The 14,326-nt window shown below is 39.0% G+C and overlaps 1 protein-coding gene across 2 annotated transcripts in view; it reads left to right on the forward strand.

Moving 5' to 3' along the window:
- The window catches only part of LOC129767287 (irregular chiasm C-roughest protein-like), a 434,835-nt gene that overhangs the window by 411,879 nt on the left and 8,630 nt on the right, over positions 1-14,326 (forward strand). For both annotated transcript variants that reach the window (XM_055768041.1, XM_055768131.1), the window contains exons 4-7: positions 1,769-1,934; positions 1,991-2,142; positions 2,226-2,600; positions 2,657-3,308. In XM_055768041.1, the coding sequence (XP_055624016.1) occupies positions 1,769-1,934; positions 1,991-2,142; positions 2,226-2,600; positions 2,657-3,308 (1,345 nt within the window). The remainder of the gene's footprint in view (positions 1-1,768; positions 1,935-1,990; positions 2,143-2,225; positions 2,601-2,656; positions 3,309-14,326) is intronic.

Consider the following 14,326-nt stretch of genomic DNA (forward strand, 5'->3'; position numbering starts at 1 on the left):
TGGAAACCTCTAGAATACGCGTGACCACAGTGTGCAAGTCGGAGGAAATTTCTTTGGCGAAAAATTCCCCCGACCAGAATGGAAATCGAACTTTTGAGACATAAAAGTTTTTAATATTAAATTCTATTTATTAGTATTTTTTAACAGTTAATTTAAAATGTTATTTTTCCTGAATACATCATTAATTTTTCAATAACTTTGTCAAGCATTATATTTCAATAAGACATCTGGAATTGGGGTTACGATTGTTTGAAAGAAATATCAATTATTTTGAATAAGTCCTTTCAGGAAGCGATCTGGTGTAGTGGTAACATCCATGCCTCTCACGCTGAAAGTCACGAGTTCAATTCTCACTCCCGACATTCTTCCAAAAAATGGAAGGAAAAGTGACGATGATGAGTTGAAAATCACTATAATACAGATAAAAAAAATAAGTCCTTTCAAAAAATCAGACGTAATTTAAATTGGCCTTATGATAATGAAAATTGGGATCATTATAAATCAAATTAGGCTTTGATCACAGTGCCAATGAGATTCACAGAAAACAATTTATTCAATTTTCTTTTCGGTATTTTTGCAAAAAAAAACTAATTTAATGAACCATTCAATAAATTCAATAATCCACAATTTCCAATAGAATCACAAATTGATGATATCAAGTCTTCGTAGCCCACAATCAGAATGATTTTCCATTGTACGAACAAAATTTTCTACTTCCATTACTAAGTTAGAATCCATGTTCAGCCTACAAAAATGACAAACAGCACTCCTTACTTTAACGTCCACCCAACACAAAACTATCCAAAGACATCAATTTATCATAATCAACTCAACCGTTATCTGAAACAACAGTCCGTCCGCCCGAAGTAAGAAAAAGCATTTACGAGTTCAATTAGTCGCCTGGCCAGTATCTCATTCGAAAGGCATACTTTCGTAGCTCGTAGTGGTCAAATAACGAATAACTCGATACCCACCCCTCTTTTTTAGTAAAGCAAATCATAATCCGCATTACCCCGCCCCATGATTGCCCTCATATATGTATTCATGATCTATAAGTCTATGAATAATTGATGAGCAATGCCCCGGCGACTGCCAATGACCTGTCATCCTGGTCTCTCTCTCTCTATATATGACCAACAGACCGAACAAGAAAGCGTCTGCTCCCGGGAGTGCGATAAAGGATTGAACGCTTTGGACATTTTCCTTCCCGAGACTATACATATGAATGGATTATTAATCTCATCTGTTAGCTTCTCAACAGCCCCCACACAGAGCCTCTCTGAGGAAGATGCCGTTGTCAGCTGGCCAAGCTCGATGATGACGGTAATGAAGATGTAAATGTGTAATAAAGAGAGACAATCCATCATATTTCTCAAGCTCTGCTGCTATCTGCGTGAGGGGGAAACGGCTACATAAAATGCGTATATGCTGCCGTGCACTAAACTGTCAAATTCGTTCCGTTCGCTTAGCTTCATTTACGAGTATTCGCACTCATTTATTGGAAAGCTATGAGCTGGGACTGCGAGTTTATCGAACTGAATGAAAGAAAAGAAAAGCTCAAAAGAATTCTAAAATGACTGACTAGACTGTCTAATGTTTCGTTCATTGTGTATTTGATGCGATAAAATGAATTTAGAATTCTCACGGTAAATTTGAATTACCTTTGAACGATTTCGAACTATCTTCAACACGTGTATTCGCCTAGAGGAAGTTGTACTTTATTCAATTTATACAACAATCCGTTTTCACTTATCAATGTCTGTTCCAGTGGACGAAAGACGACTTTGGCCTGGGCACGCACAGGGATCTTAGTGGCTTCGAACGGTACTCGATGGTGGGAAGCGACGAAGAGGGAGACTTTTCGCTGGGCATCTTTCCGGTCATGCTGGATGATGACGCAAAGTATCAATGTCAGGTTGGACCTGGGAAGAGAGGTAGATAATCCATTGTGTAGAGAGTTTGCAAACCGCTCATACCTTTCCTCATTCAGGCACAGCCGGAATAAGGTCCCGTTTTGCAACATTAACTGTGTTGGTGCCACCCGAGCCACCCCAAATTGTGCAAGGAGATTTTATGGTCACAACGGAAGGCAGGGAGATTGAACTCGAGTGCGTGTCGGTTGGAGGACGACCTGCTGCAGAGGTGAGACATTTCTTCACAACCATGAAAAGTCCGACCGCATAAATTAAAAGTCAATTCATTATGATATTTCACTATACTTTCAGATTACCTGGATCGATGGGCTCGGTAACGTGCTGACAGATGGGATTGAATATATGAAAGAAGCACTCCCTAATCAGCGACGATTCACAGCCAAGTCGATACTGAAGCTAACACCCAAAAAAGAACACCACAACACGACCTTTTCTTGTCAGGCCCAAAACACTGCAGATCGTACCTACCGATCAGTTCGGCTGAAACTTGAGGTGAAGTTTGCTCCAAAGGTTGAGGTTGAACTCATGAACGGGGATGACGCCGGTAGAATTCCTCAGGGAGGTGAAGTTCGACTCCATTGCCACGCCGATGCCAATCCTCCCGATGTCACTTACAAATGGTACATCGGTAATGAGTTGATTGTCGGAAATAGCTCGGTTGATCTGGTAAGATAGGTTTAAAAACGGCAATTTTTGTTTGTATTAAAAGATAAACTCCATAGGTTATCGCTAATACTTCTAAAAAGTTTCATGGTGTAATTGTGGATTGTGAAGTTCGAAATGCGGTGGGGAAGGGCGAAGCTGGTAAAACACTGGATATAAGATATGGACCCGTCTTTCGAAGCTTGCCAACATCCGTCGAAGCTGATTCGAATACCGGGGTAACACTGATATGCGATGTGGACGGAAATCCTCCGCCGGATATTGTTTGGATACATGATGAGAGCGGTCGGGTTTTGTCCACATCGGCCAATCTAACCCTAACCGTTACACCTATCAACGCTGGCCGGTATTTCTGCAAGGCGTCGGTTCACGGCTTCGCAGAGATAGCGGCGGAGGCATTCATCTATCTCAAGGGACCGCCGAATATCAGCTCGCCACGACAGCAGTTTGGCACCGTCACCGACACCGGCATGCTCGAATGTGAAGCATTTTCCGTTCCGAGGGCGAAACATATCATCTGGGCACATAATGGTCGCGAAATTAACACCAGTGCCGAAAACGAATACACCGTTGTCGAGAGCCACCAACCGGAAGGTGTCAAGTCGACATTAATCATTCACAATAGCCAGCGGCAACACTTTGGTGGCTACAACTGCACCGTCATCAACGACTATGGAATCGATTTTGTGGAAATTGATTTCGTTTCGAAAGGTACGATTGCTTAGAACTGTGGGCTGACGGCGGTATATTAATTTCATAATTCGTTTGTTGATATTCTTTTTGAAATTCATCGTTCCCTTTCCTACATAATTTGAAGCTGTCATTCTCTTGAATAATATTAAAATCTGAAAAATATTCCTCCATGAATAACTTTGCAGCTTCTCATACATACACATCATACAAGGTAATGTTGTTCCTCAAACTTAAGGGGGTATTCTAGTGTAGAGACACGCATTTCGGACGTTTTTCCGAGCTCCGTAAAAATTGAACAAAGAATATTTTTAGTATCGATTATACTGTTATTTGTTCATCTATCTTTTAACAATAGAAGAAAGATTGAACGGAGGAAAAATATTCATAACTGGAATTGTTAAGAGCTGATGAAGTGAGAAAGTTCGAAAAAAAAGTTGTGCCATGGCGTACACGATTCTGAATCAGTAAAGATGCTGCTATCGCATGAACCTCGGACAAGTCAAAAAGCTAATTTATTAAATGGCGGCCGTTCGAAAAACAAACGTTTCTTCTTCCGTTGCTCGAATTTTTAAAAATAGTAAAACCTAAAAGATATCATATTTAAGAGGTTCATGCGATAGCGAGATGTCTGCAAATTGTATCCATATAAATTCGACATGAATCGGTTCAGTAGAACTTGAGATATCGTGTACGCTAGTTTGTAAAAACTAGTTTCGAGAAAAACGCGTTTGAAGTTCATTGTTATGACTGTACCAGATTAGATACCGCATCACAAAAATGGCTCTAGCTCGGTAAATAATAAGATTTTCGATAAGGCTTTTCTAGGGTATACTCTTAAATGCCTAAACTGCAGAAATATGAAGGAAAAATTGATTTTTTTTTTAAATTTCTAGACTAGAATACTCCGTTAATCACGTTATTATTTCTATAAATCAACAAATATTCTGGGTTCATGAAGCATCGAGCACTGTTTTAAAAAGCTTCCAAATAATTGTGCATGGTTGAAAAATTCGGTATTTTCACTCTAGAGAAGCATATTTAGTCGATATACAACGTTCATACATATTGATAAAAAGTTTGGTACAGCTTTGTGTCAGAAGAATTCGATTTGATACAAGCATTACACATATGCAAACCGGAGAGTTATTATGACAGTTCTCATATTCAATTAGGGGAACATTGACAGCGATCCCAGTAGATTTTTCACAGATAATTTTCATTCTGATAAAGTAAAAAGTACAAAAATCTGGCGAAAGCAGGATCATTTCTGAAAAATCAGGCAAAATCGAGTATTTGTCAGTATGTCAGGGAACGTGCCAAAAAGTTAGGGAAATCCGAAAAATCAGGAAGTTTGGCATCCCTGAGTGTGAACATGAACAAGTGTAGTGATCTCCTTTAGCCGCAGTAGATCTTTCCTCTCACACCAATATCAGATTGACAATGTTCCATTGCACAATGGTCCAGGAGATGCATTTGAGTGAAAATTAGCATTTAGAGCTCGACAGTTATTCTCTAGACAAAAACTGTCTTCGACAAAGTTGTTACATATGATAGAGCGCTCATTTTTTATGTTGCCAAAAATAGGGTGACCAACATTTTCGATGATATAAAAAGTCACATGAGGATTGTTTCCGAGACACGACCGCATATTTGACGTAGGATTCCGTTAGACTATCTGTTGCTTTTGGATATGTTTGAAGAATTACATCGTTGAACTCTTTGACAAAGATTTGGTGGCCCTGAAAAGATCCGTTTTGTTTGGTTGTTGAGAATTGTTTTTTCACTCCACCAGTGTTTACCGAGTGATAATGACAGAAGGATGGTAAACAGTCGTTGGATGGTGCGTATGAGATAAAAGATAAGGAAGTGGAACGAGATACGATGAAAACCGCCCTTTGTGACTTTAAACGAGATGCCTCCTGTGCTATGTATGGATGAAATGAAGAAAAAAAACTCACCAATTTAATATAAGATAATTATCAATACCGAACACAATTATCAATTTTTCTCATCACTGAAAACATGTTACATATTGGAAATGGAAAAGGTAATTTTGTTTTTAGATTTTTGATTTCTGAGTGTTTATTCAACCCAATGCGAATTTTAATTGGACTAACAACACCTAATGTGATCCCGTGGCCGAGTGGTAAGCGTCCCACGTTATCACGCCGGGGGTTCGGGTTCGATTCTCGTTCTGGCCAGGAGATTTTTCGTCGAAGAATTTTCACGACCTGCACTGTGGTCACGCGTTATCCGGCATATAAATCTCTTCTAAGTACTACTGATAAAAATGACGAAAGTTAGTACCTACGTTGAGGAGGCAAAAGTTCCACTGGGAACGTTAGTGTCATCCAAGAAGAAGAAAAACACTTAATACTATATGTAGAGCATATGGGAAATCACTTTTTCGAATATTCCTCCACATTTCCCATTTTTTTCTCGCCGCATGAACTTTCCTTGGGTGAAAGTGAACACAACAAAACAGACAGCTTAAACCAAACGACCCGTTCTCGAGGGGGAACGCACCTTGGTTTTTATTTACGAAAATTGAAATAAATCGTTTCATATGTCATTTTTAATACAACTGCTACCATATACAATTTTACACTTACACTTACTTGCAATAGAAAAATGCCCCCGACTTGCATATATTTGCAATGCCGATTTCCCCTCGGGTACCTTGGTTTATATGTCTCTGTTAGGGAACACTTTTCGGTGGGAACAAAAGTTCCACCTACTTTCATGTATTTGAAATGTCGATTTCCCCCAGGCAGCTTGGTTTGGATGTCTCTGTTAGGGACCCGCCGCATGTGTCGTCAATTTCGACCAATCAGAAGTGGGTATTTCCGTTAGGATAGAGGTTGACAATTTTCAATTGTTCGATAGTTAGTTTCATGACATATACTATTTTCTTCAATATAAAAAAAATGTTATGGAGTGCCGAAATTGATTGACGCAAAAATTTCATCAATCCATCCAGAAATGACTGAGAAATAAGCGTTTGAAATTGGACAATTTTCACGATGTGCTCGATTTTCGATTTTCCATTTGTACCCCAATATGTTCCCGAAAGACGTAATCCTACGTCAAAAATCTAACATTCTTATCTCTATAGATAGAGGTAAACATAGTTCGACAATGTTGTAGTCCCAATTATTTGAGATATCTTTGTAAAACAAAGTTTTTTTCTCTATCTCTTGAAATAATCGATAAAGCGCCTTTTTTCTAAGCTGTGTTGGGGTCACCATTAAAAACCGTTTTATTTGCTCTAACTTTTATATTTCAAATTCTACATACAAACTGTCTTCGAAAGACTTTCAGAACATACTGATACAAACATTTTGCGGTGTAGAACTTGTCAATATCTCAACTTCACTCGAAGTTATTGATATTTCTTCCCGAAAAATACGCTCTCTTCAATTGCTTGCCATTATTTATGAGGCAAACATAAAAAATGTTTGTTGACGGAATTTGACGGAGATTTCTTATTTCATCGAAAATGTTGGTCACCCTATTTTTGGCAAACTTGAAGATGAGCGCTCTATCATATGTAACAACTTTTGCCTAGAGGATAACTGTCGAGCCCTAAGTGCTAATTTCCACCATTGTGCATTGGAATGTGTACAATCTATCTGAGACTTGGGAGTTATAATGGATCCTAAGCTTCGTTCTCACGAGCACGTTTCTATTATTACTACGAAAGCTTTCTCTATGCTTGGACTTCTTCGACGTAATGCTGCTCAGCTGAATGACGTGTATGAACTGAAATCGCTATTTTGCGCATTAATGGATGTTCAATAAAAATAAGAATGATTTCAATACCTTTCTGTAAAAAAAAGGAAAGAGCATAAATTTTGTTCTTACCGGGAAAATTGTTCTCTGGGCTTCCTAGAAACGGGTTGCTCGTTTCTTTTCGCTCGAATGCTGTCAGTTCGATCAAAGATGACGTCGAAACAACAAGCACTCCGCGAACGCGTCCTACGGTTCTTCAAAACGCTTGAAAGGCAAGTAAAAAAGAATACATTAGACCACTTTCGGGACGAAAATGTGCCTGGCATCCCGGAACGTCGAGCGGAAGACCGATAGTGGCCGTCTTGCGAAGATCATGACGAAAAAGAAGAAGGAATCTCTGAAAAAGCTTTTTTTTTTTTGGTTAGACACTCCTCCCCCCTCCCAAGTTGTGGGGGGTGGTCTTCCAAACTCCTAAATCGTTATTCATCATATAGCATTACCTACTGTAAATATGTTTGTATGTTTATCTGCAGGGTTGTCACACATCAATAGAAATTTACTCTCCTTCCTGTTGACCGATTCATCTGAAATTTAGAGCACGCCTTTATCTCTGCTGTCGTTATAAGATTGCGTATTCTATGATCTTGAAAATCCAAGATGGCGGACTACATATTCTATCAAAACCCCATCAACATGGGTATCAAATGAAAGGACTTGACTAGTAGAACATGCTTATTTGTGAAGAATCACATATAAATTAATATCTTTATATCGTCTATAGTAAGTTCTTCTAACATATCGTCCAGGTCTGCATTTGCGTATAGTTCCTCAATATCCTAATCGGAACTCGATCAGATAATACTCGAAACTTTTCTTCTAACATGTGACATATGTTCTCAGTATGATATATTCACGGAATCTTCGCAATTGATTGAACAGAATATTCCATATTTTCCAATAAAATTGTAGTTATTCATCGTCATCGAATATAGTATATAAAGCAAGTACGTTCGGTTAAATTTAATTTTTATTATAATTTCCAACACTGTATAATTGACTGAAAACTTATTTTTATGAGTTGTCTTATCAACAGTCGGTTGATTTCATTCGTATTCAACAGAAAAGTAGTCCTAAATCGAACCCGAATTAATTATTATCATTGCCCGCTTATTTCTCTAGCGCATCGACCGTTGAATTTGGGCCCCGCAAGAAACTCGACCGAATCGCTCTGGGCGACGAAGGTGTTGAAAAGAGTATCCCACTCCGTAAAGGCCGTTTTATATTATCCAGCACGTACCGACACCGGCAGACAAATACATTATGTATTTATATTATCTGGCATAGCAACTTCTCTGACGGACCGGCAGCGTAGACGGAGCGGAGCAATTTGTTTTCGGAGCGGGAGAGTAAATTCGCGTTGACGAAATTGGGCCAAGCGTAGCTACTGGTGATTGCACCGATGTCGTAACGAAGAACGACAATCGCACCCATACCACGAACTTCGACGTTTGATTTGTATGTATGGTGCTACTCGCCCGTGTAAAGGCCGTTTTATATTATCCAGCACGTAGCGTAAACGGCACGTACCGACACCGGCAGACAAATACATGATGTATTCATATCACCAGGCATAGCAACTTCTCTGTTCGGACCAACAGCGCAGACGGAGCGGAGAAATGCTACTGGTAATTGAACCGATGTCGTACCGAAGAGCGACGAACGCACCCATACCACGAACTTCGATGTTTGATTTGTATGTACGGTGCAACTCGCCCGTGTAGTTCGTGCCCGGCACCGGCAAAATATTCTTTTCGAGAATTCCTTCATGCATTTGTCTGAAACGTGCTGTGTATGTCCGGAGCCGTTCCGCTATATATACGCATACACATTTGAAACACACGCAATAATATTTGTCTTGCATGAAAAATGCCGTGCCGGTTACGCTACGTGCCTGTTAGTATACATCTTTGCTCTACATGTTATTGTCCGCTCACCTAGTACCTAAATATTTTGTGTTGTCTTGTGAAATTGTGAATAGTTTAAATTTTTTTCCAACAAAAAATAATTGGTTCCCAAATCTAGGATTCTCGAATAAGAGTTTCTTCGAGATGGGGGTGAGTGGAGGGCAAATTAAAAACAGGAAGTGGGTTATATCTATGGTATAACCGCAAGGATGACGTAGGACTCTCGTTGATATAGAGATCATTTGTATGAAGTTGAATCTGAATTCATTCTGAATGAATGAATATTTGGAGAACTTCGAAAACGAGAGCGTTACGTTGGAGGCACAAGGTTTTATGCATCCAATATTGGATACGGAAATATCCTACTGATGGGGAAGAATAATCTTCAGAAGCTATCCTGTTGATTGCGTTTGATTGAAAAACCACAAAACCAAATGTATTTGGTCACAGTGTTACATGGATAGAAAATATTCAATTAAACTCTTTCACATGAATATATTTTGAAAATTCCCAGAGATTGGCAGATTATTTTCAGTAACGATTAGTTATTTCCACATTTTCCTCGATACTGGAAGCCCACCAGTGGTTAATACCAACTCGATAACCACCTGTTAATAGCACTTGATTGAAACATATTTGGTCACACTGTAACATGGATAGAAAACATTCAATTAAACTCTTTCACATGAATATATTTTGAAAATTCCCAGAGGAACTGGCAGATTATTTTCAGTAACGATTAGATATTTCCACATTTTCCTCGATACTGGAAGCCCACCAGTGGTTAATGCCAACTCGATAACCACCTGTTAATAGCACTTGATTGAAACATATTTGGTCACAGTGTTACATGGATAGAAAACATTCAATTAAACTCTTTCACATGAATATATTTTGAAAATTCCCAGAGGAACTGGCAGATTATTTTCAGTAACGATTAGATATTTCCACATTTTCCTCGATACTGGAAGCCCACCAGTGGTTAATGCCAACTCGATAACCACCTGTTAATAGCACTTGGTTGAAACATATTTGGTCACAGTGTAACATGGATAGAAAACATTCAATTAAACTCTTTCACATGAATATATTTCGAAAATTCCCAAAGGAACTGGCAGATTATTTTCCAGCAATGATTAGATCTTTCCGGAACTTTCTCGATGCTGAATGGCATCCTAACGGAAAGAGTTCTGCGCGTGTATGTGTCGATCCTTCGCCGTCCACCTCCTCCAGCACGTTAGGCAACGATGTTGTCTTGTCGATGTCCTCACGAAAAATTAATGTGTCTCACCACCAGAATATCGCTTAAGTATGCTTTTTGTGTGTGATTGAATCGAGAGAAGGTGTGGTTTACGATGGCAATTTGGAAGGCAAACTAGAGGGGAATGAACTCTCTGAGCTCGGAACTTTCGGCGACTGAGCAATAATCGATTGCGGGCGCATACAATATTGGATACGGAAATATCCTACTGATGGGGAAGAATAATCTTCTGAAGCTATCCTGTTAATTGCGATTGATTGAAAAACCACAAAACCAAATGTATTTGGTCACAGTGTTACATGGATAGAAAACATTCAATTAAACTCTTTCACATGAATATATTTTGAAAATTCCCAGAGGAACTGGCAGATTATTCTCAGTAACGATTAGATATTTCCACATTTTCCTCGATACTGGAAGCCCACCAGTGGTTAATGCCAACTCGATAACCACCTGTTAATAGCCGCGCGTGTATGTGTGTGTAGCGATGTCTTCCCAGGGAACCGTTTGTGGCATCACTCTCCTCCTGATAGATTCCCTTCTGGCCTAGGGTGCACAAACAGGCTCTTGGTGACACCGTTCATCCGCGCTTTCATGATAAATAAAGAGCTTCACCGCAACAGCGACAACATGCTCCAATCGCTGTTCAATTAGAACTGAGTGGATTTCCGAGCGGCGCTCGCTTATATACCGATTGGTGATTTCAATAGCCTGTTTTGAAAGCAATTTTAAGACTATTGAAACAAGTTTTTGGATCAGAAGGTAACAAGTATAGAACGCGTAGACATTTTATCTATCGAATGAAGTGTTTATCATACCATTTCGTTCAGTTGTTTAGGAGCTATTAACGATCAAAATCTCGGTCTCCGGCGTAACGCTTTCGTTTTCGAAACTTTGATTTTACACCCCGGTATAGAAATGAAAGACGTAGTCCTACGTCAAAAAAACTTTCTTTTCAACGTATTCGATGTGATCAAATGCATTTAGTTTTGGAGCCGTTCAGAGAAAGAAGGCTGGCTGCGAAGTATTCTGATAGAATCTTTATGTCATTATTCATGTCGAAGGCTCAACATTTATTTGGGGGTAGAAAAGAGCGGTATCGTTTGCAAACAGACGCGGAGTTTCCTTCAACTGAAGCCTGTACAAGTCATTAACGCACAAAAGAAACAATAACGAACTTATGTTACCCCCTTGGGGAACGCTCATTTCAATAGACTTCTTCCTGAACAATTCAGCAGTTGCAGTAGATGTATTACATACTTTCCGCAAGTTATACAATAGTTAAGCTTTGTCAGGATAAGATGTGATTCTATTATTTAACAAATTTCCCAGTGCTTTATTGAAAATTGACAACGGCCGATGATTGCTAGAATCATATGCGTTTTGACGTGGGACTACGTCTAACCGGAATATATGGGGGGTAAAATGAAAACATAAACACTGAACATGCAGGAAAAAATGCAAGATTTCGAATGCTTATAACTCGAACATTTTCTACTGGATCGGAAAGATGTTTGCATCAATTGATAGGGAATATTTCTACGCATCTATCGCAATTAATAAAATGTCATTTTTCATTAGATAAATAATTGAATAACTGTAAAATGTTAAGCGTTATCTAAACGCCCTAACTGCCTCGTTTTGATTGGCCCGATTTACGGTTTCCCCAACACAGACTTCAAAACCAAGCAGCGTTGGGGAAATCGGAATTGAAAATACATGAAAGTAGGGGGACTTTTGTTCTCTCCGAAATATGTTCCCTAACACAGACTTCAAAACCAAGCAGCATTGGCGAAATCGACATTGCAAATACATGAAAGTAGGGGCAGCTTTTGTTCCCACCGAAATGCGTTTCCCTAACGCAGACTTCAAGTCCAAGGAGCGTGGGAAAGTTAGCATTGCAAATACATGCAATTCGGGGGCATTTTTGTTCCGACTGAAATGTGTTTCTCTACCACAGACTTCAAATCCATGGAGCGAGGGAAAATTGGCATTGCTAATACATGCAAGTCGAGGGCAATTTGTTCCGACTAAAATATGTTTCCCCAACACAGGCTTCAGAAACAAGGTGTCCAGGGAAATTGGGATTGCAAATTCATGCAGGTCGGGAGTATTTCCGACTGAAATCTGATTACCTATAAAGACTTCTAAACCAAGGTGTCTGGGGAAATCGCCATTGCAAATACATGCAAACTGCAATCAATACATACAAATGGTTACTAAGCTAAGATAGTCCCACGTCAACCTTGCGGTTATATCATAGATATAACCCACCCATTTTTTAAAAATAATTTTGCATTAAATTTTAGGGATAGCGAAACGTCACTGAATGAATACTTCGGATAATTTGGAACACAAACGATTTAGAGATATAAAATAACGCGCGATCTGCGAGCTGTGATTCGGTATACAATCGCGTGAAGAGCCTAACTTTCTGGATAGTGAAATTTTTGACGTAGGACTGAGTCTTACATTAAGGGTGCCAAACATGAAAAGGTTTTTATGAAATAAAGTTAACGTTAATAACTATTTTTGTTGCGAACGGATTTTAACGATTTGCATATCAATCGAATCGGAAATTTTCTAAGATTTGTTTTATATACTATGTTTTACAATCGCATAGTCCAGGGGTTTTCAGATTTTTTATGGCAGAGCACGTTTTATAGCAAAAACATTCGGCGGAGCACCCAACTGAAAACAACTCCCAATTACGCTACATTTGAGCCGGAGTCAACAAGATAAATCTCTATATGCCCAGTGTAATGAAATTAAAGAATGTTTTTTCCGAGGTCGGTTTTCAAGTGGGAGCATTTACTATAAATTCTCGGAGCACAAATTTCACGCGGAGCACCATTTGAAAACACCTGCCATAGTCTGTATATGGTTTAAATTGATGAAAATGGAAGCATTCCCATTTCCCCATACATTTATTCTGCCCAGTGTTTGCCAAATGATCCACTCATTGAAAAAATCGCTTTCGTTCGTTCAAATATGATCTTTCAGGAAACATTTCCCCCAGCGGTATTCTTTTGTTGTTATGTGTTGCAAATCACGACACAAAAGCCCAGCATGCAAGCAAAGCTATCATATACGCTTTTGGTCAGAAAGCTTATTTTCTTCTTTGCCTCTAACATATGCATATCGACCTCTCCATGCATCATGAAACAGCAGGATCGTATGGACCACGCAAAGCGAAAGATTCATATTCAGCTAATGTAGCAGATCCTGATTTTTAAGTCTCAGAGAGTGCAAACTATATGATTATTGAGCTCGATAGAGGCTAAGGGAGGGTAGTCAGATTATATTTTCCATTTTTAACGCCGCTATCCCTTGAAATATGTATATTCATATAGACCGCATAGTTTTACTAGCAACACCGCTCCAGTGAGAAGCAAAAACTCTCGTGTTTTATCTCTTTTCCCATTCGCTGCTCTCCGCAAATGGTGACTAAATGATGACGTCATTTTTCTTGTATCATTTATTGCTTTGCACTTTTCTGTGCAGTGGGTTTCGCTATAGTAAAATGGGACGATATATGTGGTTCAAACTTGTATGCAGGCTTCGAAAATGGTATGCGATGTTTGATACAGATCGGATATGCAATCAACAGTCTTCGTTCCTCTCTTATGGCGGGTTTACATTAGGGAGATCTATAGCTATAGATGGATTTATTCACGTGAAAATAGGTGTAAACGGGTGAGAATAAATATGATACACTTATTCGAGGTATATATAACTTGAATAAGTTCAGCATATGTAAACGCTTGTGAATTTCTCACTGGTGAGAAATCACTAAAGTTAGATGCAGTTCTACTTCAGGTGAATAAATTCACCGAAGATATGAATATATTCATTTTGAAGTTCACGCTAGTGTAAACGGTTGATGCGATTTCTATAAATCTCATCATATTTCTTCACATGAATATATCCCTAGTCTTAACCCACCCTTAGTTTAATCACTAAATATTACACAAGTGATTACTGACATTCATACAAGTATCTGAATGATCCTCTCATATTAGGTTATATGTTCGTGAGAGTTTACTTGCATGACACATTGTGTATCATTCGATTTTGAT

The sequence above is a fragment of the Toxorhynchites rutilus genome, chromosome 1 (genome assembly GCF_029784135.1).
Source record: "Toxorhynchites rutilus septentrionalis strain SRP chromosome 1, ASM2978413v1, whole genome shotgun sequence".
NCBI classification, from domain to species: Eukaryota; Metazoa; Arthropoda; class Insecta; order Diptera; family Culicidae; genus Toxorhynchites; species Toxorhynchites rutilus.